Raw genomic sequence first — 25,755 nt, 5'->3', positions numbered from 1 at the left:
TGATCCGGCTTGACGTCATTATTTTCTTTTTTATATTTTTTCCTGTTACTTTATATAAACCCTAAACCCTAAACCCTAAACATGGTTATAAAAATATCTAACTAAAATAAAATTTTAACTTTTTTTCTTTCTTTCTTAACCGTCATTGGTCCTAGTAGAAATGTTCAGATTATTGGATATAAAAAATTGTGATTAGGAAGATAAATGACTCGCTTGAATTTTCTCAAACTCTAACTACATTCCTTAATTTGTAATTATACAATTAATTAGAGAGGATAAAATATGGTATAACGGATGATCCATATTTTGGTGGAGACAAATGTTAATTAAGGAAGTTGGAGGAGATCTAGCCTCTCATATTATGCATTGCTTCATAATTTATACGGGTATTTTGATACATGCATTTGTGTTATCTCTACACATATATTAAAGCATTTGTGTTATCTTTACATATATATTAAAATAGCAGGTAAATGTAATAATAAGTTAACAAATTCTCGACTCTAATTATTCATCAGTATATTAGAACATGATGTCATCTACTCATCATGAAAATAACTTTCGTTATTGTTCTTTTTAATAGTTTTAAGGAGAAAATATAATACTAAGTTTTTGTTAATTATTATTTTTTAATAATGACTATGTGTTGAATTGTTTTGAGGTGTGATGTTTAGAGATTCTGAGAGTTAAGAAAATTCTTAAGAGTCTTTAAGTGTTTTATAAAAAAAAAATTGGATAGAGATTCATTTTTATTCTAAGGGGAGAAGTACATAAGTTTTTGTTTGAAACTTGAACCTCATAAACTCATTTCTTAAAGAAACCTTAGAGAGAAGGTAGTGAGAGACACTATGGAATTCTAAAGTCTTCTTTCTTCCTTCTAGGCTCCTTGAATACGTGAAGAGATTCAAAGCTCTTGGCTAAGAATCAAGCTTGTGGTGTTGTGTAAAGCTTCTTGGAGCTCGAAACTTGGAGAACACTTTCTTCCTCTTCTTCATCTATTTTTCTTGAAGTTGAAGTAAAGGAAACTAGACTAATCTTAGTTGATTTCAGGGTGTACATATTGTGTTCCACTTGAATTGTCTTGATGATTGTTTTGATTGTTGGAAAGTGGAAATAGTGAAAATGGTGGGATAGTTGTGTTATAAAGTATGTTTGAGGTGATCCTTGATGATTGATCCAAATGGTTGTTGAATATTGGAATTCTTATCAGAAATAAGTTGCGAATGATGTATATACATGGATTGTTGCTTTGCATGTTGATTTCCTAATTTTTAAGTGATGGGAGGACCAATTCGTATGTTTGTTAGGTGTAAAACTCATTATCACACCAAGCATGCCTTCATGGTGGCAAGCATGGTTTCAATAAGAGGGTATCTATACCTTGCTCACGTGGTTTCAATGAGTTTGTTTTCGCCTACATGTAGTTATTTACCAACCTTGTGTATAGTTCTTCAATGATTTCATCCTTAAGATCCTCTTCATAAGATGAATCATTGGATCCCATTTGAAGGAACATTGTAAAATGTCAATGTTAAGAGAATTTAAACATGAGACGAGACTTGTTTGCATAATTGAAAGGTGTGAAAAATATTCTTATATAAAGACAGACTTGTTTAAGTAACAACTAGTTTTCGATGACTAATTTTCAATGGCTAGTTTGATTAATGACTACTTTAATAATGAGAAATTTTAAACATTGACAAAAATATTACATTAATAATGAAAATTTTAAAATATAAATAAAAAATTACATTGATAACTTTATAAAAAAACATTACATTAATAAAGATATATTTTAGACATAAACAACACTATTACATTAACTAGCACATATTTTAACTAAAGTCCTCACTCAAGCCAATATTTTTATTTTATTTTCTTGCACAACATTTCATGATATTGTAATTGTGAAACTATCACAGAAGATGTATCCTTAAAGATAATTTCATACTCAAGTTTCTGATCCTTCATACTCAACTATTTCTTTTTTAACTCATTGTCTTCATGCTTGACACATGTTAATTCTTATATTACATTAAGGTCAATTGTTTCATTTGAGAATGATTTTCCCTTTCTATTTTCCATTTTTGTCCCCATTGGACGAACCATAAAAGATGAAGTTGGGTTATATTCACCACTTGGTGGTGTTTCCGGATTACAAGATGATGAGTATACACCTTAAGCAAAAATATGTATTCACCACTTTGCATGATATTAGTCTCATTACTACCACTCTTCTTTCTTTGAGAAGCTTGTTTGTAACATCCTGCAATTTTTTTGAATAATTTTATGCAACTTTTATCATCAACATTTCAGTTGTGTTGTTTTCCTTGATTGCAAGTGATCACAATACTCATTGTAATTTTCTTTAATTCTTGACCTAAAGGAAGATTCTTCTTGGTTTACCCCCACAATTGGATCCTTCAAAATATTTAACCATGATTGGATGAGAAGCTTATCTTCCTCCATGTTGAACCTTGATCTTTGTTATTTACGAGTTGACTCTTCTTTCTCTTCTTCATCGAAGGTATTATTATCCAATCCAATTTGAGTTGAAAATAGTAGAACTTGAGATCAAATGCAAACTCATGGTGTTTCTAAATGTCTTTCACAATATTAACCTTTATTAGTACCCACTGAAGTGACATGATCCATTGTGGGTGTAAATGCCTAATCGTATATAATCTTAAAAATAATATTATATACATATAATATTTATAGATTGATAACACAAGTATATTAATAATAATATTATATATATATATATATATATATATATATATATATATATATAAAGGAGGATTTTGCAAGCTTATTTACATATAGTTAGCTTATAATTACATTACATATTATTCTAAAAATATTTACAACAACTTGCGTAATTAAAACTACTTATTTCTCACATATCTATTATAATATTTATATATTAGGTTGATACAGATTTACTATGGGATTAACGTGATTGACTGGGTAGATAAAAAGTAACTATTATAGGCCGTCAATCACTGTGGAAACTTCTTGATTCGGAGAAAGTGTGAAGGATGACACTACCACTCCATTGAAAGTGACCGAATTTGCAAAAGCATCAATGCTCCAAGTAGTACCCGAAAAGACTGCGGATATGACTGAAGGGAAAGGGCCCGAAATCGCCGGTAGGTCCATCTATATATATTTTTTTATTATAAATCAATTACATATTTAAACAAAAAATATAAGGAGTGAGAACAATTATCCAATAAATATCAATAATTAAATAATATGCATAGAAATATTTTTAATTAAAACTAATATATATATTTTTTCTTCTTGATATAAATTTTTTTTTGAATTATACTTGTAGTGACTAGTCAGGATAAATGAGCATTATAATAACAAATAACTAAAGGTTATTTCACTTTAAGTTTTACTCATTTAAGTCTCCAAGATAAATCTCCAACTACAAATTAATTCAAACTTTCATTTTTATGGCCATAAAATAATATTTATTTTTATAAATACATGAAAAAAAATAACAATAAGATGAGTTTTAAGATAAAACCAGTATCCAAGAGACCCTGTCCTCTCCGAGCTTGGAAAGCGAGGCAATCTGCTCGACTTAACCAGTCAAAAAAGGATGGATGACCGACATATATCGCTACCTAAGTGAAGGAATCCTACCCGACGATAAAAATGAAGCCCGTAAAATTAAAATAAAAAAGAGATAGTTGAATTAGTAGTTATAAATGATTTGTTCATAATTTACCAAAAAATGATTTATTCATAAAACATGAAAGATTATTTCCTTTTTTTTCTCTCTCAGAAATTAGCAATTAAGGAGGTATAATTAACATGGTAACCAAATAAAATAAAATTAATAATCGATATATATATATATATATATATATATATATATATATATATATATATATATATATATATATATATATATATATATATATATATATATATATAAAAGGAGAGCTTTATTTATCATATGAGTAAATTTATTTAGATTTACTTTATTGAATAATTCAGACTTTACATCAAATTTTAATAATCTAATAATTGAATTTAAAGTTCTAAATTCATAGATTAAATCTGTAAAATTTTTAAAATTTTTAAAAATTAATATTTAATTTCATTAATTTAAATTAATATATAAAATATTTTTATGATTATTCATTCATTTATAATAAACTAAAAGTTGAATTTTTTTTTAAAAAAGACTAAAATTAAATTCTTAAAATTCATCGGACTAATCTCATTAAAAAAAACAATTTGTATTATATAACTTATATATATTACAATTGAAAAAATAAATAAGAGAAAAAGTGGTAGTTTATCCACCGCATTCATTGACTTTCCATCTTTCCTAGACATACCAATATATTAACGTTTTATAAATTAAAATATAAATTTATTATATAATTTTATAATTTTGAACATAAACAAAAAAAATGTATTACTTTCATTACGATCCTTTAAATTAAATTACATTCTTTAAGAAAAATAGTTAATTTAGTTAAAGATATTAAACTTGTCAATATTTTAAATTATTTTTTTAAATTATTTTTTTCTTTTTATTTAATTATGTTTTACCTAATTAATTAATGTCTAAAAAAAGATATTTATGTTTCTATTTATCTTCTTTAATCCTAATAAAATAGAGAAAAATTTATGTAATTAAATTTAAATATTTATTATCTTTTGTCTAAAAAAATTATTAATTAAATAAGAGTATTTTAGAGAATATATAATTAATACATTTGATAATTAGAAGATAGTCTTATAAAAAAGACAAGAAAAAAAGTGAAAAGAGTCTTATATATAAGGATAGATGTAATATGTGACACCCTTACTACCCCAACACATATATAAAAAAAATTTATAATACATTTAAGAAGGTTAAATTTTCTAAGTTGGTAAAAGGGTTCACATAAAAATTTGACAATCACATTAATAGAGATATAAAACATAAAACACAAGAGTTTTACAAATTGTTTTCAAAACAATATTACAGTGCCAAATACACATAAATATTTCATCCTAGAAATCCTCTGCCCCGATGTCACACTATCAGAGCATTCCCAGAATTTTAATTGTTGGCATCCTAGAAGCCACTCGTAGCTGGATCTTCTTCTCCTAAAATATCCACAGTTTATACGGTGAGAAAAGAAAATATCTATATGCAAAGTACATACAAACACATCACAATATAATCTCATAATAACTCATTATTTAATAAAATATTCATAAGCATTTATCTATATATATATATATATGTGTGTGTATCATAATTTATCAACCATTCATCATATTCACATCTCAATTCACAATTACATCAATCCATCACAATCCACTTGAACATTACGATTCATTCATAATCCACACAAATTTCACTATGTCAAGGTCACGCTACCCTTTTTCCAACCTAGGGCCGTGCTCACCCCTGACATAACACTGTGCCAAGGTCACGCTACCCTTTTTAGTAGCCTAGGGTCGTGCTCACCCCTGACATAACACTGTGCCAAGGTCACGCTACCCATCAGCTTAGGGTCGTGCTCACCCCTGGTCATCAGTACCATAATCACATCTCAATCACATTTCCCACTTCTCATTTCATAACTCAAATTCACATCACGTACATAATTCCACATCACATACACATCACATACACAATAGATAAGCCCAACAAAATGAGGGTTTACACACCCCTCAAGCAATTCACATCAAGATCATCCATTCTTAACGAGTAATATAGCAATAATATTCATAAATTATAATAATCAATAAGATAATCAATTTAATATAACAGTGAAACTCATAATTATTCCAAATTCTAGTTCACAGCATTTATGATTTCTTCTTTCTTCCCAGATCATTATTCCTACAATTTGGCATATCTATAAACCTCAACACATAATTTCAATAGAACTAATGATTCTTCAAATAAAATAATTATAAAATCATAATCCTAAGAAATTCTTCCTCTACCCAATTCCCTCATGTACTCTACATATAAATAATCCCCTTTTCCCCCGTACCTGGATGAATAGTAACTTGAGCAGAACCTCCTCTTCTTTTTCCTTAAACGATAGTCAAAATTCGGGCAGAACCTTCTCTTCTCTCTCCTTAAATCGGGACCGGAACTAGGGTAGAACCTCCACCCCCTAAGCTCCTTCCATCAACAGCAGGAAGTAGAGAGAGAAAGAAAAGAGAGAAGAGAGAGAAGATGAGAGGTGTGAGGATTTGAGAGGGAGGAGGGGCCTTTTTATAGGCATTTTCGCGGACCTATCCGGAACGGCCGTTCCGAAAAGTGGAACGCCCGTTCTGGACCCTTCAAATCTACGCAAAATTTTCAACTGGAACGGCCCGTTCTGAAATCAGAACGGCCCGTTCCAAAACCCAGCAGAACGCCCCGTTCTCCTTCTGGAACGGCCCGTTCTGCAAGGAGAACGCCCCGTTCTCCTTCTGGAACGGCCCGTTCTGCAAGGAGAACGCCCCGTTCTCCTTCTGGAACGGCCCGTTCTGCAAGGAGAACGCCCCGTTGTCCTTTGGAGAACGGCCCGTTCTGGGCCCGTTCTGGACGTCCCAAAAATACACAATTTTATCATTTGGAACGGCCCGTTCCACATTTGGAACGGCCCGTTCCAGAAACCAAAAATACCCCAAAAACTTTAACAAAATTACGAGAATGCCATTAATACAAAAATACTCTTTATAAAAAATTGGGGTGTTACAATTCTTCCCTCCTTTTAGAAATTTCGTCCTCGAAATTTTTGCAATGGTAAATTCTTCGCTTCTTACTTCTAATTCTTATGCAACCTCACTACCTACAACTCTATTCATTTTACCAAGGAAATCTAAGGGTAAGACAAGTAAATTTTAAGGAATCTAAATCAATCTCTTAAATGTCTCAAACAAACCTATAATTAAGGTCTATCCATTCACCATCTTACTTCCAAAATGAGACGTCTAATTGCTACAAAATTTGTAAAGATTTCTTGTATACTAAACACGAGTATATGATTTCTTTTCTCTTCACCTTAGGTCATTACACTTCCGTTGCGCAACTCTGATACATCTTAGTAGTTCGTAAATATATTTCAAGAACACTCGTATGTCTTTACTCTAAAATCATCTTTCTTAATTCAAGGTTACTAAACACCCAAATTGGTTCTTGCTCCTCAAAACAACATTGATTTCTACTCAGAATTGGTTATCTATACTTCTACCAATCTTCTCCACTTGGTTCTAAGAAAGGATCTGACTCCTAAGCTTCTCTAATCTCATCCATTAATTCACTAGTTACTTTCAGCATAATCCATTCAATGCTTCTAAGGGTAATCTCACTCATCTAGCATAAGTCTCTAAATTCTTCAATCAAATCCAACCCTTAAATCATCAAAATGATATATCAGAGGTTATCATAATCGAGGTATCTGCTACAATATTGGTTTTACTTCTATGTTTGTCTCTAAAGATCAAGTACCTAAGTGTAAGTTCACTAGGTATACATATCAGATCACTAATTTCACCACTCCATCTACACCCAAGTCAAATTCTTATCCATCACCTTATCCTATAATCTCATATCTTGTTATCAAATGAATCAACTAATTATGCTTCTCCAATTTCTTTCAACGATCCACTTAGTATTCGAGTCATACCTAGTTTTACACTATTAAGAGTAATCTCATAAGTCAAACTTAAATCCCTAATTTGAATCTCTAATCATAAAGGAAAAGATTTCCTACTCAAAATATCGGTTGCCACAATGACTTTTCTCAAATAACAACTAAGTTTGAAATATTAGTCCTCTTAGAAGTTTAAACTTAACTTAATTCTTTCAGTCAACAAATAATTAAGGCTCTAACGATCAATAAATACCTCAAGCTTATAATTATATAGGCAATGTCTCTAAATATTACAACCGTTAACTTAAAATCATAAGTAAGGTAATTCCTATGATGAGTTTTCAGTTGCCTAGAATCACAAGCCACTATCTTTCCTTCTTGCATCAACACTCCACTCAAACTTATTTTAGAAGCATCACAATAAACCACAAAAGTCAAGCAATACTAAAACAGGTGTACTAGTCAACTTTTCCTCAAGGGCCCGGTAAACTATCCTTGCATTTACTATCCTATACAAACACAACTCCTTTCGTAGTCAAACTTGTCAAGGTAATGCTAACTTGGAAAATCCCTCTATGAATTTTCTATAGTATTCAGCCAATCCAAGGAAGCTACTAATCTCACTAGCTGACTTAGAGGCAAACAAATTTAGTCAACTATGAATTCTCTATCATCAATAGTCAAGGGACACTTTGGATAGATATTAGAAGTGATCACTGAACCACTAGTGGGTGTCTCTACTAGTAGTTCAAAAGACAAGGGAAAAAAAAATAGGTAATTTAGACATACACGTGATATAAAAGAGTGAGTCGCACCAGTCATATAAAACAATTAGAGGGGTTCCATTGATGAAACACATACCCTGGATGAAATCTTTGGATTAAGTAGCTTCAACACCACTCAAGGCAAATACTCTTCCTGTGGCTCTAGGCTTGCTAGCGCTCCCTTCAACTTCTGTTGTTTCTTTCTTATTCTTGGGGCACTCCCGAGCTTTGTGTCCCTTCTCGTAACAGTTGTAACATGTTATCACTCTTGGTACCCAACACTCATATGCCTTATGACCTGGCTTCCCACAGTTGAAGCAATTATCGCGTGGAACAGAACCCTCACTCCCCCCTTTTGATGTTTGTCCAACCATTGGAGATTGACTCTTTCGTTGCATCGAATCTTGATTATTCACCAAAGGAAATAGATTTCTCAAAGCAGTTTAAAAGGACATGGTGAGAAGATAACCAATCCATACCAAGAATTACATCTAATTGACTAAGAGGCAAACAAATTAAGTCAACTAGAAACTGCTTATCAGAAACTGTCAAAGGACATTTCAAACACACTAAGGATGTAGTCACAGGACCATTAGTAGGGGTTTCCACAACTAAATCAAAATCTAACAAAGACACAGGCAAATTCAATTTTTGGACACAAGAGACAGAAATAAAGGAATGAGTTGCACCAGAATCAAATAGTACAACAAAAGGAGTCTCAGCTATGAAACAAGTACCTTGTATCAAATTTTCTGACCGAGAAGCTTCAGCACCACTAAGAGCAAATACTCTCCCCACAGTCTTTGGACGCTCAGTTTGCGAACCCGATCCCATAACACGTGTTCTTTGTGATTCAGGACATTGGGTACTGATGTGACCTTTACCATTGCAGTTGAAGCAGGTAACTTCCCTGTCACGACACTCAGACTGATTATGACCAACAAGTCCACACTTCCAGCATCTTACTGAAGGAGTGGACACAGACCCTCCAACACTTCCAGTAGCACTAACAGTGGATCCTCTAGTAAGCAACTTACTTTTATTAGCAGCAGCTTTACTCCCTTGAAATCTATTAGAAGCGAAGTAAGGCTTACTCCTTCCCGAAGTACTAGAACTCACAGCACGGATAGGACCTCCAACTCCTTTATAAAAAGCAGCACGAGCACGGTTGTCATGATCATAAATGCTGCACTTATTGACCAGAGTGGGAAAGTGATATATCTCCTGATAGTTAATTGCAGTTTTCACTTCAGGACGCAGACCATTTACAAATTTTATGCATTTAGCTCTTTCACCACCCTCACCATGGTAGTGTGTGCAATAACGAACCAAAGCATCAAATTTGGCAGCATACACAGCCACTGTGTCGTTCCCTTGATTCAGCTCAAGGAATTCCATTTCTTTCCGACTTCTCACATCATCCGGGAAATACTTCTCAAGAAAGACCTTCTTGAAGTTGTCCCAATTCAAGTGCACCCCTCCATCAATCATCCTCCGAAGTGCTCCTTCCCACCAAAAATGAGCATCAGCAGTCAACATGAATGTGGCCAACTTCACCTTCTGAGCGATGGGACAATCCATAACATTGAAAATTTTTTCTATTTCTGTTAGCCAATTCATAGCAGCATCTGGGTCATATCCTCCTTTAAAGGTAGGTGGGTGATTTCGTTGAAATTGCTCCAACCAGTTAGGAGCGACCTCAGTCCTATTGTTATTATTCATAGCTTGTGCTAATGCTTGAAGAGCATCGGCAATCGCACGATCATTTCTACCAGCCATAGTCTAAGAAAATAATACAATCAATAAACATAATCAATCATCATACTATCATACCAACAAGTTTTACAATCAATTCAGTCCATCATTCATGTACCAAATAAACATAGTAAACCAAATAAGCATAGTAAACTCATAACTCACGGTCGATTAGATCGACCTGCTCTGATACCACTAAATGTGACACCCTCTACCCCGTTATTAATATACAACAAATGTAACAATAAAATATTTCTTATCTTCTTTTTGGGTAAATAAAATCTTTCATAGTTGACAAATATTTCAAATATAACAAGGTAGAAGATTCACATTCGTAACTCATAAATCATAACTCCAGTGTAAAAATTATAAAAGAAAAGAAGTTAAGATTTTCAATACAATTTAGTGTAACACAAGAAATCATATATATACAAATAATAATAAAGGAAATATAAATTAACTCCAGTAAAGGTGGCAGTGCCTCCTGGTTAGGAATTAATTTATACTCCCAAATCATATAATAAAAAATATAACAAAAATGTACATCTTGGTCTTTTATCAAGAACGTTCAAATTACAATTCTTAACATATATTTTCCTTGAATTATATATGTTATCTACGTTATTTCTTCGTTAGAAATTACAAAAGAAGAGAAACTAAAGTTATAAAAACAATAACATATTAAACTAAAATAACTATGCCCCGATGTCACATCCTATCAGAGCATGCCCAATTGAAGCCTTTAAGCCTCATCACCAACATCCTCATGATGCTGATCACCTGCAACATAATTTAAACATATACAAAAACAACAAGGGAGTGAGAAACATCTCACTCAGTTACAGGTGCAGAAATAAAGGCTAGATAGCACTCACACACACAACAAATATAAGTCACTTATAAATAATACACATACATCATCAATATCACATATATATTCATTTATCATGCAATGATGTCATGATCTTGACTTATAAATGCATGCATGTGGCGCCATAAGGAAGTTTCACATATCATCACTGGTGACCCTAAGGCACACCTGGTTACATCACTGGTGACCCAAAGGTACACCTGGTTACATCACTGGTGACCCTAAGGTACACCTGGTTACAAGTTACATCACTGGTGACCCTAAGATACACCTTGTTAGCATGTTACATCACTGGTATGCGGCCTCAGCGGCACACCTGTAATAATATATGCATATGATGCATGTCATACCATCATAATCTCATTGACTCAATATTTAACTTTTTACATGATTTCATTTAGTACATCATGTCCTCATTTGTCATTGTCTCATAATCATAGTTTGTCTCAATAGTCAATTCTTAGGTCTCATGTCATTTGTCCATATTTCACATGGTCATGTCATCAATACTCCTCTTAAGGTCCGCATAGGTATTCACAGAGATCCAGCAGAGATCCAGAGAGCATTCTTATTCATATTAAAACTCATTTATTATTAACATTAATTTCATATTCATTTATTACTTTCAACAAAGAACAAGGTAGAGTAAATAGAAAATCAGACAGAACAACGACACTTTCAACAAAAACAAAGTAGAATAAATAGAAAATCGGACAGAACAACGGCACCTTCAACAAAAAGCAAAGTAGAGTAAATAGAAATTTAGACAGAATAACGACAAAGGATTGGGGCCAATCCGACAAACAACTATCCAACAATTATCCCTACACCCCTGAGCGAGGTTCTCACTCCCCCCTTACCTGGATAAGCGGAGCTGAACTTAGGCAGAGCCTCCTCCTCTGGATTCCCTCTTCCTTTCTCTCTCTCTTTCTTTCTCTTTCTTTCTCTCTCTCTCTCTCTCTCTTCTCTTTCTCTCTCTAAAATTTCACTTTCTTCCTCTGTATAAAAAATTTCACCCCCCTGCCCCTATTTATAGGCAATCTGACGCACCCGGAACGGCCCGTACTGATTTCGGAACGGCCCGTTCCGGATCCTTCAAATCTGGGCAAAATTTGTAACTGGAACGGCCCGTTCCAAAATCGAAACGGCCCGTTCCCAAAAAACCAGAACGGCCCGTTCTGAAATCAGAACGGCCCGTTCTCAATCTCAGAAGAACGGCCCGTTCTCCTTCCGGAACGGCCCGTTCTCCATACCGGAACGGCCCGTTCCAAGGCCGTTCTGGGACTACAAAAACCTCACATTTTCAACATTTGGAACGGCCCGTTCCACTTTTGGAACGGCCCGTTCCAGAACCCAAAATACCCCTATAACTTTATTAAAATTACGAAAATGCCATTAAAATAATAATAAAAATTTGGGTGTTACAATTCTCCCCTCCTTTTAGAAATTTCGTCCCCGAAATTTACCTGAAAACAGAAATGGATGAGCTTCTCGCATCTTGCTTTCTAATTCCCATGTAGCACTTTCTTCAATATTTCCTCCCCAAACGACCTTAACCAAAGGGATTTCCTTTCCTCTTAGTTGTTTCACTCTCTTGTCATCAATCCTTAGAGGAACCGTTTCATAAGTAAGATTATCCTTCAACTGAATGTTGTCAGACTCAATGATATGGGAAGGATCATGGATATACTTTCTGAGTTGGGAAACATGAAAGACACTATGGAGATTTGAAAGAGATGGAGGCAAAGCAATTTGATAGGCCACTTCACCGATTCTTTTAAGAATTTGATAAGGACCAATGAAACGTGGAGTAAGCTTACGGGATTTCAGTGCTCTGCCTACTCCTGTCCAAGGAGTGACTTTAAGGAATACATGATCACCTTCTTTAAACTTAAGGTCTTTTCTCCTCTTGTCATTATAACTCTTTTGCCTACTCTGGGTTGCTCTCATCTTCTCTTGGATCATCTTAACCTGTTCAGTAGTTTGTTGAACTATCTCAGGTCCTAACATGACATTCTCTCCAGGTTCTACCCAACATAAAGGTGTTCTACATCTCCTACCATACAGAGCCTCATATGGTGCCATCCCAATACTAGAATGGTAGCTATTATTGTAGGTAAATTCTATCAAAGGTAGGAAACTATCCCAACTACCCCCACGTTCTAAGATGCAAGCCCTCAACAAGTCTTCCAAAGATTGTATGGTTCTCTCAGTTTGGCCATCTGTTTGGGGATGGTAAGCTGAACTCAATCTAAGCTTAGTGCCTAAAGCCTTATGCAAACTCTCCCAAAATCTAGAGGTGAACCTAGGATCTCTATCAGACACAATACTAGTAGGAACTCCATGCAACCTCACGATCTCACTGATGTACAACTTGGTTAACCTCTCCAAAGAGTACCTAATATTAATGGGAATAAAATGGGCAGACTTAGTCAATCTATCCACAATGACCCATATAGCATCCAAGTTCTTCACAGTCTTAGGTAACCCAACTACAAAATCCATAGAGATGCTATCCCACTTCCACACAGGCACATCTAAAGGTCGCATCAAACCTGAAGGTTTTTGGTGTTCTACCTTAGCTTTCTGACATACTAAGCAAGCATACACAAATTCCTCCACTTCCCTCTTCATCTTAGGCCACCAAAACATCTTCTTAAGGTCTTGGTACATCTTAGTGGCTCCTGGATGGATACTAAGGATACTCTTATGACCTTCTTCCAGGATTGCTCTCTTAAGTTCTGGCACACTAGGAATGCACAACCTATCCTTAAATCTTAAAACTCCATCCACTCCAATTCTAAACTCACTTTTCACAGCTTGATTCAACTTCTCTACCCGACTCAATAAGAAAGGATCCATCTTCTGACCTTCTCTAATCTCATCTATCAAGCTATTAGTCACTCTTAAAGCTCCCAACTTAATACTCTTAGAGGTCAACTCACACCCTAAGCTCATATCCCTAAACTCCTCAATCATTTGCATTTCCCTAATCATCAAGGAAGACATTCTCAAAGATTTTCTACTCAAAGCATCAGCTACAACATTAGCCTTGCCAGGGTGATAATTTAATTGAAAGTCATAATCCTTAAGAAACTCTAACCATCTCCTCTGCCTCATATTCAATTCCTTTTGGTCAAACAAGTACTTAAGGCTTTTATGGTCACTAAAAACCTCAAATCTAGACCCAAACAAGTAATGTCTCCACAACTTGAGCACAAAAACTATTGCAGCTAACTCAAGGTCATGGGTAGGATAGTTTTGCTCATGAATTTTAAGTTGTCTTGAAGCATAGGCTACTACCTTACCCTCCTGCATAAGTACTCCTCCTAAACCCAATTTAGAAGCATCACAAAATACCTCAAAAGTCTTACTAGGATCAGGTAATACTAACACAGGAGCACTAGTTAATCTCCTCTTAAGTTCTTGAAAACTTTCCTCACACTTAGAATCCCACACAAAAGGTTGGTCTTTCTTCGTCAGCTTAGTCAAAGGAAGAGCTAGCCTAGAGAAATTCTCTATGAACCTTCTGTAATAACCAGCTAGTCCTAGGAAACTCCTAATCTCAAATACTGATTTAGGTGTTCTCCACTCTAACACAGCTTCTACCTTAGCAGGATCTACAGCTATTCCACCCTTGGATATCACATGTCCTAGAAAGTTCACACTATCCAACCAAAATTCACATTTTGACAATTTAGCATACAACTGTTTCTCCTTAAGGGTTTGAAGAACGATCCTAAGGTGCTCAACATGCTCTTCCCTAGTCTTGGAATACACTAGGATATCATCTATGAAGACCACTACAAATCTATCCAAGTAAGGGTGAAAGATCCTATTCATGTAGTCCATAAAAACACCAGGTGCATTAGTCACACCAAAAGGCATAACTAAATACTCATAGTGCCCATAGCGGGTTCTAAAGGCAGTCTTAGGAACATCCTCAGCTCTCACTCTAATCTGATGGTATCCTGACCTTAAATCTATCTTACTGAACACACAAGCTCCAACTAGTTGATCCATAAGGTCATCTATCCTAGGCAAAGGATACTTATTCTTAATGGTCACTTTATTCAGTTGCCTATAGTCTACGCACAACCTCATGCTCCCATCTTTCTTCTTAACCAACAAAACAGGCGCTCCCCAAGGCGAGACACTAGGCCTAATGAATTGTTTTCCTTGTAATTCCTCTATTTGTTTCTTAAGCTCAACTAACTCTGTAGGGGACATCCTATAGGGTGCTATAGATATAGGTGGGGTACCTGGTACTAAGTCTATGCTAAACTCAATCTCTCTCTCAGGTGGTAAACTAGACACATCCTTAGGAAATACTTCTGGAAATTCTCTCACTAAGGGAATCTCATCTAGCTTACTATCAGTCTCAAGTGTTAAAGAAGCTAAGATCATGTACACTTTTTCATTGTCTTTTAAACAAGTTTTAATGTCAGCAGCACTAAGAAATTCCGTACTCTTACATTCACCAAAGGAAATAGATTTCTCAAAGCAGTTTAAAAGGACATGGTGAGAAGATAACCAATCCATACCAAGAATTACATCTAATTGACTAAGAGGCAAACAAATTAAGTCAACTAGAAACTGCTTATCAGAAACTGTCAAAGGACATTTCAAACACACTAAGGATGTAGTCACAGGACCATTAGTAGGGGTTTCCACAACTAAATCAAAATCTAACAAAGACACAGGCAAATTCAATTTTTGGACACAAGAGACAGAAATAAAGGAATGAGTTGCACCAGAATCAAATAGTACAACAAAAGGAGTCTCAGCTATGAAACAAGTACCTTGTATCAAATTTTCTGACCGAGAAGCTTCAGCACCACTAAGAGCAAATACTCTCCCCACAGTCTTTGGACGCTCAGTTTGCGAACCCGATCCCATAACACGTGTTCTTTGTGATTCAGGACATTGGGTACTGATGTGACCTTTACCATTGCAGTTGAAGCAGGTAACTTCCCTGTCACGACACTCAGACTGATTATGACCAACAAGTCCACACTTCCAGCATCTTACTGAAGGAGTGGACACAGACCCTCCAACACTTCCAGTAGCACTAACAGTGGATCCTCTAGTAAGCAACTTACTTTTATTAGCAGCAGCTTTACTCCCTTGAAATCTATTAGAAGCGAAGTAAGGCTTACTCCTTCCCGAAGTACTAGAACTCACAGCACGGATAGGACCTCCAACTCCTTTATAAAAAGCAGCACGAGCACGGTTGTCATGATCATAAATGCTGCACTTATTGACCAGAGTGGGAAAGTGATATATCTCCTGATAGTTAATTGCAGTTTTCACTTCAGGACGCAGACCATTTACAAATTTTATGCATTTAGCTCTTTCACCACCCTCACCATGGTAGTGTGTGCAATAACGAACCAAAGCATCAAATTTGGCAGCATACACAGCCACTGTGTCGTTCCCTTGATTCAGCTCAAGGAATTCCATTTCTTTCCGACTTCTCACATCATCCGGGAAATACTTCTCAAGAAAGACCTTCTTGAAGTTGTCCCAATTCAAGTGCACCCCTCCATCAATCATCCTCCGAAGTGCTCCTTCCCACCAAAAATGAGCATCAGCAGTCAACATGAATGTGGCCAACTTCACCTTCTGAGCGATGGGACAATCCATAACATTGAAAATTTTTTCTATTTCTGTTAGCCAATTCATAGCAGCATCTGGGTCATATCCTCCTTTAAAGGTAGGTGGGTGATTTCGTTGAAATTGCTCCAACCAGTTAGGAGCGACCTCAGTCCTATTGTTATTATTCATAGCTTGTGCTAATGCTTGAAGAGCATCGGCAATCGCACGATCATTTCTACCAGCCATAGTCTAAGAAAATAATACAATCAATAAACATAATCAATCATCATACTATCATACCAACAAGTTTTACAATCAATTCAGTCCATCATTCATGTACCAAATAAACATAGTAAACCAAATAAGCATAGTAAACTCATAACTCACGGTCGATTAGATCGACCTGCTCTGATACCACTAAATGTGACACCCTCTACCCCGTTATTAATATACAACAAATGTAACAATAAAATATTTCTTATCTTCTTTTTGGGTAAATAAAATCTTTCATAGTTGACAAATATTTCAAATATAACAAGGTAGAAGATTCACATTCGTAACTCATAAATCATAACTCCAGTGTAAAAATTATAAAAGAAAAGAAGTTAAGATTTTCAATACAATTTAGTGTAACACAAGAAATCATATATATACAAATAATAATAAAGGAAATATAAATTAACTCCAGTAAAGGTGGCAGTGCCTCCTGGTTAGGAATTAATTTATACTCCCAAATCATATAATAAAAAATATAACAAAAATGTACATCTTGGTCTTTTATCAAGAACGTTCAAATTACAATTCTTAACATATATTTTCCTTGAATTATATATGTTATCTACGTTATTTCTTCGTTAGAAATTACAAAAGAAGAGAAACTAAAGTTATAAAAACAATAACATATTAAACTAAAATAACTATGCCCCGATGTCACATCCTATCAGAGCATGCCCAATTGAAGCCTTTAAGCCTCATCACCAACATCCTCATGATGCTGATCACCTGCAACATAATTTAAACATATACAAAAACAACAAGGGAGTGAGAAACATCTCACTCAGTTACAGGTGCAGAAATAAAGGCTAGATAGCACTCACACACACAACAAATATAAGTCACTTATAAATAATACACATACATCATCAATATCACATATATATTCATTTATCATGCAATGATGTCATGATCTTGACTTATAAATGCATGCATGTGGCGCCATAAGGAAGTTTCACATATCATCACTGGTGACCCTAAGGCACACCTGGTTACATCACTGGTGACCCAAAGGTACACCTGGTTACATCACTGGTGACCCTAAGGTACACCTGGTTACAAGTTACATCACTGGTGACCCTAAGATACACCTTGTTAGCATGTTACATCACTGGTATGCGGCCTCAGCGGCACACCTGTAATAATATATGCATATGATGCATGTCATACCATCATAATCTCATTGACTCAATATTTAACTTTTTACATGATTTCATTTAGTACATCATGTCCTCATTTGTCATTGTCTCATAATCATAGTTTGTCTCAATAGTCAATTCTTAGGTCTCATGTCATTTGTCCATATTTCACATGGTCATGTCATCAATACTCCTCTTAAGGTCCGCATAGGTATTCACAGAGATCCAGCAGAGATCCAGAGAGCATTCTTATTCATATTAAAACTCATTTATTATTAACATTAATTTCATATTCATTTATTACTTTCAACAAAGAACAAGGTAGAGTAAATAGAAAATCAGACAGAACAACGGCACTTTCAACAAAAACAAAGTAGAATAAATAGAAAATCGGACAGAACAACGGCACCTTCAACAAAAAGCAAAGTAGAGTAAATAGAAATTTAGACAGAATAACGACAAAGGATTGGGGCCAATCCGACAAACAACTATCCAACAATTATCCCTACACCCCTGAGCGAGGTTCTCACTCCCCCCCTTACCTGGATAAGCGGAGCTGAACTTAGGCAGAGCCTCCTCCTCTGGATTCCCTCTTCCTTTCTCTCTCTCTTTCTTTCTCTTTCTTTCTCTCTCTCTCTCTCTCTCTTCTCTTTCTCTCTCTAAAATTTCACTTTCTTCCTCTGTATAAAAAATTTCACCCCCCTGCCCCTATTTATAGGCAATCTGACGCACCCGGAACGGCCCGTACTGATTTCGGAACGGCCCGTTCCGGATCCTTCAAATCTGGGCAAAATTTGTAACTGGAACGGCCCGTTCCAAAATCGAAACGGCCCGTTCCCAAAAAACCAGAACGGCCCGTTCTGAAATCAGAACGGCCCGTTCTCAATCTCAGAAGAACGGCCCGTTCTCCTTCCGGAACGGCCCGTTCTCCATACCGGAACGGCCCGTTCCAAGGCCGTTCTGGGACTACAAAAACCTCACATTTTCAACATTTGGAACGGCCCGTTCCACTTTTGGAACGGCCCGTTCCAGAACCCAAAATACCCCTATAACTTTATTAAAATTACGAAAATGCCATTAAAATAATAATAAAAATTTGGGTGTTACACCGTCCGACCGGCCGGGTCGGTCCAGGTTTTAAATCACTGGTTTAAATAGTCCGTAGCAGTCAGAAACTATATAAAAATAAGAAACAATGTTGTTAAAAAATAAAATAAAATAAAAACATTTGATTGCAAAACCATCTTAATAAAATGGACATTAATGGAAATTTTAGGTAAAAGTATTTCTTTTATATAATATTATAAATTAATTTTACATTTTTCACTTTTTCCTCTCATCTAAATAAGACGCAAGAGTTTTATTAACGATTTTTAAAATATATTCTTAATTATAATCCATATAACTATAAATAATTTCTATTTATTTTACATTCAAAATTAGAATTTAAACGAAACATCTTTGATTAAGAAAAACAAACACCTATCATTTGTTTAAATCAATGTTTGTAATATTTAAAAATTATATTATGTTAAACTTTTATCTAAGTATTCTCAAAATATTAGTTAAAAATAATTTTAAGAACAATATAAATAGGTTTAAATATGTTTTTAGTCCCTCAAATTTAAGGTAATTCTGTTTTTGGTCCCTCAAATTTAAAATTATTGTTTTTAGTCCCTGTAATTTCAAAAAATCTTATTTTAGTCCTTATATTCAAATTTTGTTAAGAAATTTATCAAACATTATTGCATAAAATCTACCTATTAGTATCCCTATTAGGAAAAATATCACATTAAATCCAGTTGATATTGCATAACTATATTAATTAGTCACTTTCAAATATGTTATTGGTGACCTAAGGGACTAAAATAAGATTTTTAAAAATTACAGGAACTAAAAATAACAATTTTAAATTTGAGGGACCAAAAACAAATTTATCTTAAATTTGAGGGACTAAAAACATATTTAAACCATATAAATAAATATTATAAACACATCTTACCACTATTTTTTTAATTATATTATGTTAAACTTTTTTTTGTTTTACTATCAAAGTGAAAAGTGAAAACCCCTTGGCTGCTACTGTGGAAATGACTATACTATGTCATAGTTTCAAGGACTCTACTTATGCTCATGGCCCTACTTACCTCCTAGGAAATCAGTGTGCTCAGCTTCTTGTTTTTTTTTTTTTTCATTTTTTTATATTACCGTGATATTTTACGACCAATAATAAAAAAAGATGAAAATAATATTGTGACGTAGCAAGTTCAGGCCCAAAAGTTTAATATGGGTGATTCAGTAACTCAGAACGGGCCGTTCCCAATTTGGAACGGGCCGTTCCAAGCTATTAAATTGACCTATAAGTCATAGTTGAGAACGGGCTGTTCTGGAGGGAGAACGGGCCGTTCTGGTTGGAGAACAGACTGTTCTGGATGGAGAATGGGCCGTTCTGGATGAGTTCCAGAACGGGCCGTTCTGATTTCAGAACGGGCCGTTCTGCATGTGATTTTTGCCCATGATGAAGGGGTGCAAAACGGGCCGTTTCGGATTCGAAACAAGCCGTTCTGGCCACTCCTAAATGTCTATAAATAGAGTTGGAGGGTGGAAGAGGAATGGAAGTTTTTAAAGAGAGGTTTTAGAGAGAAGGACCCTGGACAAGGAAGCTTGCTTTGGGTGGATTGAAGTTCCGGGTTGAGCTTCGGAAAAGGGAATTCCGCTTCTTGGCTATTCTGAGCCAATCTTCAGGTAAGGGAAGCTAGATTGTAAAGTTGTTAGTTGTATGTGAGTTGAGACCTCATGTGGGTGCTTAGGTTGATTAGTATTGTTGGGTATTTAAGTTGACATGATATATGGGTTGTAAATATGTAATATGAGTTGTGTTATGTGATGAAAATATTGTATGTTGGTAATATATGATTAAATATTTATTAATAATGTTGTTGGTGATGCTTTCATGATGAAAATGGGATGTAAATGAGATGCATGTTGTAGTTAAGTTGTGAAATTATTTACGAGTTATGTGTTGATTTATGATATTGTTGAAATTAGTTGAAATTAAGTTGATAAAGTTGCTATATGTGTGGACATGTTTACGTTGTGAAGTATGATGAGATGTTATTATTAGACTGTGTTGTCAAGTTGTTAGAAGAGAGTTGTATATTTCTAAAAAGTTGTTATGTTGTTTAAAGTTGTTAAAGTTGAGATTGATGACTATAGTTGTTTATTGCTGTAAAGTTGTTAAGTTGTTTATTGCTGTAGAGTTGTTAAGTTGTTTATTGCTGTAAAGTTATTAAGTTGTTTATTGCTGTAAAGTTGTTAAGGTGCCTATTGCTGTAAAGTTGTTAAGTTGTTTATTGTTGTAAAGTTGTTAAGTTGCCTATTGCTGTAAAGTTGTTAAGATGCCTATTGCTGTAAAGTTGTGTTGTTGAGTTATAAGCTGTTTAAGCTGTGATGATAAGTTGTTGATCACTAGGATTAGGGGAGATGTTTCCGAAGTTACTCATCTCATTGTGTGGATTGAGATAGTTGTGGTGCTCTAAGAGCCCAATTTGTTGAAAAACCCTCCTTGGGAAGTTGTCCCTTGGAGTGGTCGTTGTGTTGTTCTCCTCTAGGACTTAGTTGATCCCGTGTGAGGGCAAGGTCGAGGCACACGTGTATAAAGCGACCATGGTATAGGGACAAGGTCGAGCTATACCGATTATAAAGCGACCACGGTATAGGGGCAAGGTTGAGCTATACCGATTATAAAGCGATCACGGTATAGGGGCAAGGCCGAGCTATACCGATTACAAAGCGACCACGGTATAGGGGTCAGGTCGACCTATATTGATTACAAGTGGCCAATTTGAGTAAATTACAAAGTTGGGAACTTAGTTTCTAACCGAGTACTATACTTCCTTGTTTAAGTGGCAAAGTCTGAGAAACCATTATCGTGTTGTGGATTGATATCCAAATTTGTTGTGTTGTTAGTTTGGTAAGACCTAGCCACTTAGACTACTTATCATGTTGTAGGAGATCTCCGAGTCAAAATGCGTGACGACGCATAAGTTGTTGATGAGTTGATTTGTTGTTGATATGAGTTGTATATTTGTTGTTATGTTATATTGTAAGTTATTTTAGACATGTATTTGTTGAGAGGTGTTGATACAGCGTTGATATGTGGAATTAAGTTGAAATGATGTTAAGATGTATATATATATATGTTATTTATCTTTTGTGTCAGATGTGAAGATGATTATAGTTGTTATCTTGCAGATTAAATTATATTGAGCTGTTTATTGTCTCTAGCTTACCCTTGCATGTTTCCATGTGGTTTGGACTGCGATGATCATACGTTGTATGGGAGCAGGGCAGGGATAGACTGGAGGTAGCTGCTAGAAGCCACAGGAGGTGCCTGGAGATAGAATTTTTTTGTAGGCTACCTTATGGTAGCATATTTTGTTATATATATATTTGGTCGTCATTGGTTGCTTGATTAACAACTTGTATTGTAAAAATATTTTATTATACTCTTTTAATATAATTCAGTAGTGTGTAATGTTGTTCGTAGTGTGACGACCATGGCGGGTCGTTACACTTTTATGGTATCAGAGCAGTTCGAGTCTAGTGGACACTCTGTGAGGGTGGTCCCTTTAGGCTTTTGTTGCGTTGAACTTTGTGTTGTGTTGGATGTTGTGTTGATTTGTGTTGAGTAGTTAAGATGTAGTGTGTTGAATGAGTTGTTCATTTTGTAGAAGATGCTTAGAACATGAGCAGATAGCCCATGCCATGGAGATGATGGCTTTGGCTGTGCAACAGCAGAATGCTTACTTTACTAGGATGGATACTGAGAGAGCTGCGACTAGTGCCTCAAGACCAGTTGGGTCATAGGAGAGTCGGGTTTTGGCTGAGTTTAGGAAGTGTAGTCCTCCTCAGTTTAGAGGTGATGCAGATCCAGAGGTGGTTGACTACTGGATTTGCGAGTTAGAAAAGATATTCTCAGTTCTAGGTTGTTCAGAGGAGCGAAAGCTCACCTATGCAGTGTATATGTTGACAGGGGAGGCAGAGTATTTGTTGGAGAGGTACTAGTAAGATGTTGATTGATCGTGGAGTGCTTGTGGATTGGGTGTGCTTCAAGAGGGCCTTCCTCGAGAAGTACTTCCCAGTGAGGGTCAGGCATGCTCGGGAGGTAGAGTTTATGAGATTACAGCGTAGGGAAATGTCAGTGATCGAGTACGCCATGAGATTCAAGCACTTAGCACACTTCTACACCCAAGCCAACTCTGAGGCTTGAAAGTGTAGGAAGTTTGCTGAAGGCTTGAAGTATGATTTGAGGAGAGTGGTGGTGCCTATGGCCATCAGGGAGTTTCCAGTCTTGGTAGAGAAGTCGAAGGTTGTAGCGCGGCTAGAGAGCGTCGGCAAGTCGACGAAGATTGTTGGTGGACCAGCTGGGTCCAAGAGTGGTGGTGGTTCTCAGAGGAAGCCTTATGATAGGCTCCAATCACAACAAGGGGGTCTTGTCACAAGGAAACCTATTGACACAGCTAGGAGTAGGGATTAGAGTGGAGCTGCTACTCTCAGATGTTACAGATATGGTAGACCTCACTTCATTCGTGATTGCTTCATACCGAGAGCAAGTGCTTTAGGTGTGGCCAGATGGGTCACATGTCGACTAGTTGTCCTGTAGGTGCTAGACAGACTAGGAGTGCCCCGAGGGGTGATAGATCTTCTATAGCTGGAAGGGTGTTTGCCTTGACTGGAGTCGAAGCTTCCACTTCATCTGATCTAGTGAAGGGGAAGGGTAAAGATACTAGTAAGGTTGTGATGATGTTATTTGACTCAGGGCCTCCCATTCATTTATTTTATATACATGTGTTGAAAAGTTGGGTTTGCTTGTACGTAATTTGGGGTTGAGATTGCTTGTGTATGCGCACGCTTCTATTTCTATTGTTGTCTCTAAGATGTGTTGGTTGTCCCTTGGAGATGTGTGATAAGAAGTATAAGGTGAACTTGATCTGTTTGCCTTTAGTGGATATTGATATAATCTTAGGCATGGATTGGTCATCTGCCAATCACATTCTTATAGATTGTGTCAATAGGGAGTTGATTTTTCCCTTAGGGGGAGGATGAATTGTTAATTTCAGCCAGCCAAGCTGAAGTGATGTTGAGAGATAGAGCAGAGTGTTGTATTTTATTTGCTACTGTGAGTGTGGAAACTGAAAAGGTGATCAATAGGTAAGAGTTGTGAGGGAATTTCTGAAGGTGTTTTTGGACGAGGTGTCTGGGTTACCTCCTACTAGGGAGATTGAGTTTAGCATTGATCTGGTCCTTGGTGTACGGCTAGTGTTGGTTGCTCCCTATAGGATGGCTCCAACAGAGTTGGTTGAATTGAAGTGTCAGGTGAAAGAGTTGAAGAGAGAGATTGATTACTTCTCCTATGTTGGTGTTGCATAATCCTAATGAGCCATTTGAGGTCTATTGTGATGTTTCTCACCTAAGGTTGGGGTGTGTGTTGATGTAGAATAAGAGAGTAGTTGTATATGCTTGAAGGAAATTGAAGAATCATGAGAGGAATTACTCTACTCATGACTTAGAGTTGGCAGCAATGTTTTTGCCTTAAAGGTATGGATGCACTGTTTTCATAGTGCAGGATTTAACGTCTTTGATGATTACAAGAGTTGAAGTACTTGCTTGAGTAGAAAGAGTTGAACATGAGACAGAGACAGTGGATGGAATATTTTAAAAGATTATGAATTGCAGTTGATGTATCACCCTAGGAAGGCCAAAGTAGTGGCAGATGCTTTGAGTAGGAAGTCCATCCACATGTCTAGTTTGATGGTGAAGGAGTTGGAGTTGGTTGAGAAATTCAAAGATTTGAATTTGTATATGGAGTTGGCTCAAGACCACATTAGTTGTGGCATGATTACCATTGCTAGTGAGTTCTTGTAGCAAGTTGGTATGAAGTAGTTGTAAGATTCGAAAGTTGTGAAGGTTCTTAATTTGTTGGATACACAGGAAGCAGTTGGCTTTGAGATAGGTGAAGATGGGAGTTGAGGTTTAAGGGCAGAATTTGCCTACCTCAAGATTTTAAGTATAGAGAGACATTGTTAAATATATGGCGGCCTATCTGACTTGTTAGAAGGCTAAGGTTGAGCACCAGAAGTCTGGTGGTTTGTTGTTGTTGATGGAGATCCAGTAGTGGAAGTTGGATAGTATCACTATGGATTTCATTAATGGGTTGCCTAAGTTGACTAGGAATAGTGATGCTATTTGAATTGTTGTTGACAGATTGGCCAAGTGTGCACTTTTTTTGCTTGTTAATATCAGGTGGTCCTTGGAGAAGTTGACATAGTTGTATGTGAAAGAAATAGTACGGTTGCACAGGATGCCTTCTTGTATTATTTTCAGATAGGGATCCAAGGTCCACTTCTAAATTTTTTGCAAAGTCTACACCAAGTCTTGGGTACGAGGTTGAGGTTGAGTTCTGCTTATCATCCACAAGCAAATGGTCAGTCAGAGAAGACAATTCAGTCCTTGGAGGTTTTGCTGAGAGCTTGTATGCTAGACCACTTGGAGAGTTGGGAGGAAGTCCTACTACTGGTAGAGTTCATGTATAACAATAACTTTCATGCTAGTATCGAGATTGCATCGTTTGAAATCCTGATAGTGAATCAGTGGTTGTGGGGTCGGAGTTAGTCTTACAGACTATTGAGAAAGTAAAGTTGATTCAAGAAGGTATGAAGACTGCCCAGATTAGATAG

General features: G+C 35.8%; 2 protein-coding genes across 4 annotated transcripts; both read right to left on the bottom strand.

Annotated features, from left to right (window-relative positions):
* Positions 1 to 4,604: 4,604 nt before the first annotated feature.
* Positions 4,605 to 10,375, bottom strand: LOC145950647 (uncharacterized). 2 transcript variants are annotated; one of them, XR_014428464.1, is made up of 2 exons: positions 6,024 to 8,360; positions 4,605 to 5,121 (listed from the first exon to the last, which is right to left on the bottom strand). XR_014428464.1 is itself a non-coding variant. In XM_083062034.1 (2 exons), exon 1 carries the CDS (start codon positions 10,157 to 10,159, stop codon positions 8,789 to 8,791), a length of 1,371 nt encoding a protein of 456 aa, XP_082918160.1. In that variant the 5' UTR covers positions 10,160 to 10,375; the 3' UTR covers positions 4,645 to 5,121; positions 8,478 to 8,788. The 2 variants fall into 2 exon arrangements, 1 of the variants encoding a protein (XP_082918160.1); XM_083062034.1 differs by lacking the exon at positions 6,024 to 8,360 and adding an exon at positions 8,478 to 10,375 and having other exon boundaries at positions 4,645 to 5,121.
* A 189-nt stretch (positions 10,376 to 10,564) lies between these two features.
* Positions 10,565 to 19,102, bottom strand: LOC145950648 (uncharacterized). Of its 2 annotated transcripts, XM_083062036.1 has the most exons (3): positions 18,559 to 19,102; positions 15,809 to 17,606; positions 10,565 to 10,915 (listed from the first exon to the last, which is right to left on the bottom strand). In XM_083062036.1, the coding sequence occupies exons 2-3, from the start codon at positions 16,848 to 16,850 to the stop codon at positions 10,878 to 10,880; spliced, it is 1,080 nt and encodes a 359-aa protein (XP_082918162.1). In that variant the 5' UTR covers positions 16,851 to 17,606; positions 18,559 to 19,102; the 3' UTR covers positions 10,565 to 10,877. The 2 variants fall into 2 exon arrangements, with proteins under 2 accessions (XP_082918162.1, XP_082918161.1); XM_083062035.1 differs by lacking the exon at positions 18,559 to 19,102 and having other exon boundaries at positions 15,809 to 18,156.
* Positions 19,103 to 25,755: the final 6,653 nt, after the last annotated feature.

This window comes from Cajanus cajan, chromosome 8 (genome assembly GCF_000230855.2).
Source record: "Cajanus cajan strain Asha chromosome 8, NIPB_CcT2T_4, whole genome shotgun sequence".
Taxonomy (NCBI): domain Eukaryota; kingdom Viridiplantae; phylum Streptophyta; class Magnoliopsida; order Fabales; family Fabaceae; genus Cajanus; species Cajanus cajan.
This window is presented reverse-complemented; position numbering and strand designations above follow the sequence as displayed.

Bases quoted from the DNA above. Each gene is read 5' to 3' on its own strand.
- LOC145950647 (XM_083062034.1), bottom strand. From the start codon at position 10,159: ATGGCTGGTAGAAATGATCGTGCGATTGCCGATGCTCTTCAAGCATTA.
- LOC145950648 (XM_083062036.1), bottom strand. From the start codon at position 16,850: ATGGCTGGTAGAAATGATCGTGCGATTGCCGATGCTCTTCAAGCATTA. The intron at 10,916-15,808 runs GTACTTGTTTCA...ATTATGTTGCAG, and splicing joins GTCAGAAAATTTGATACAAG to GTGATCAGCATCATGAGGAT.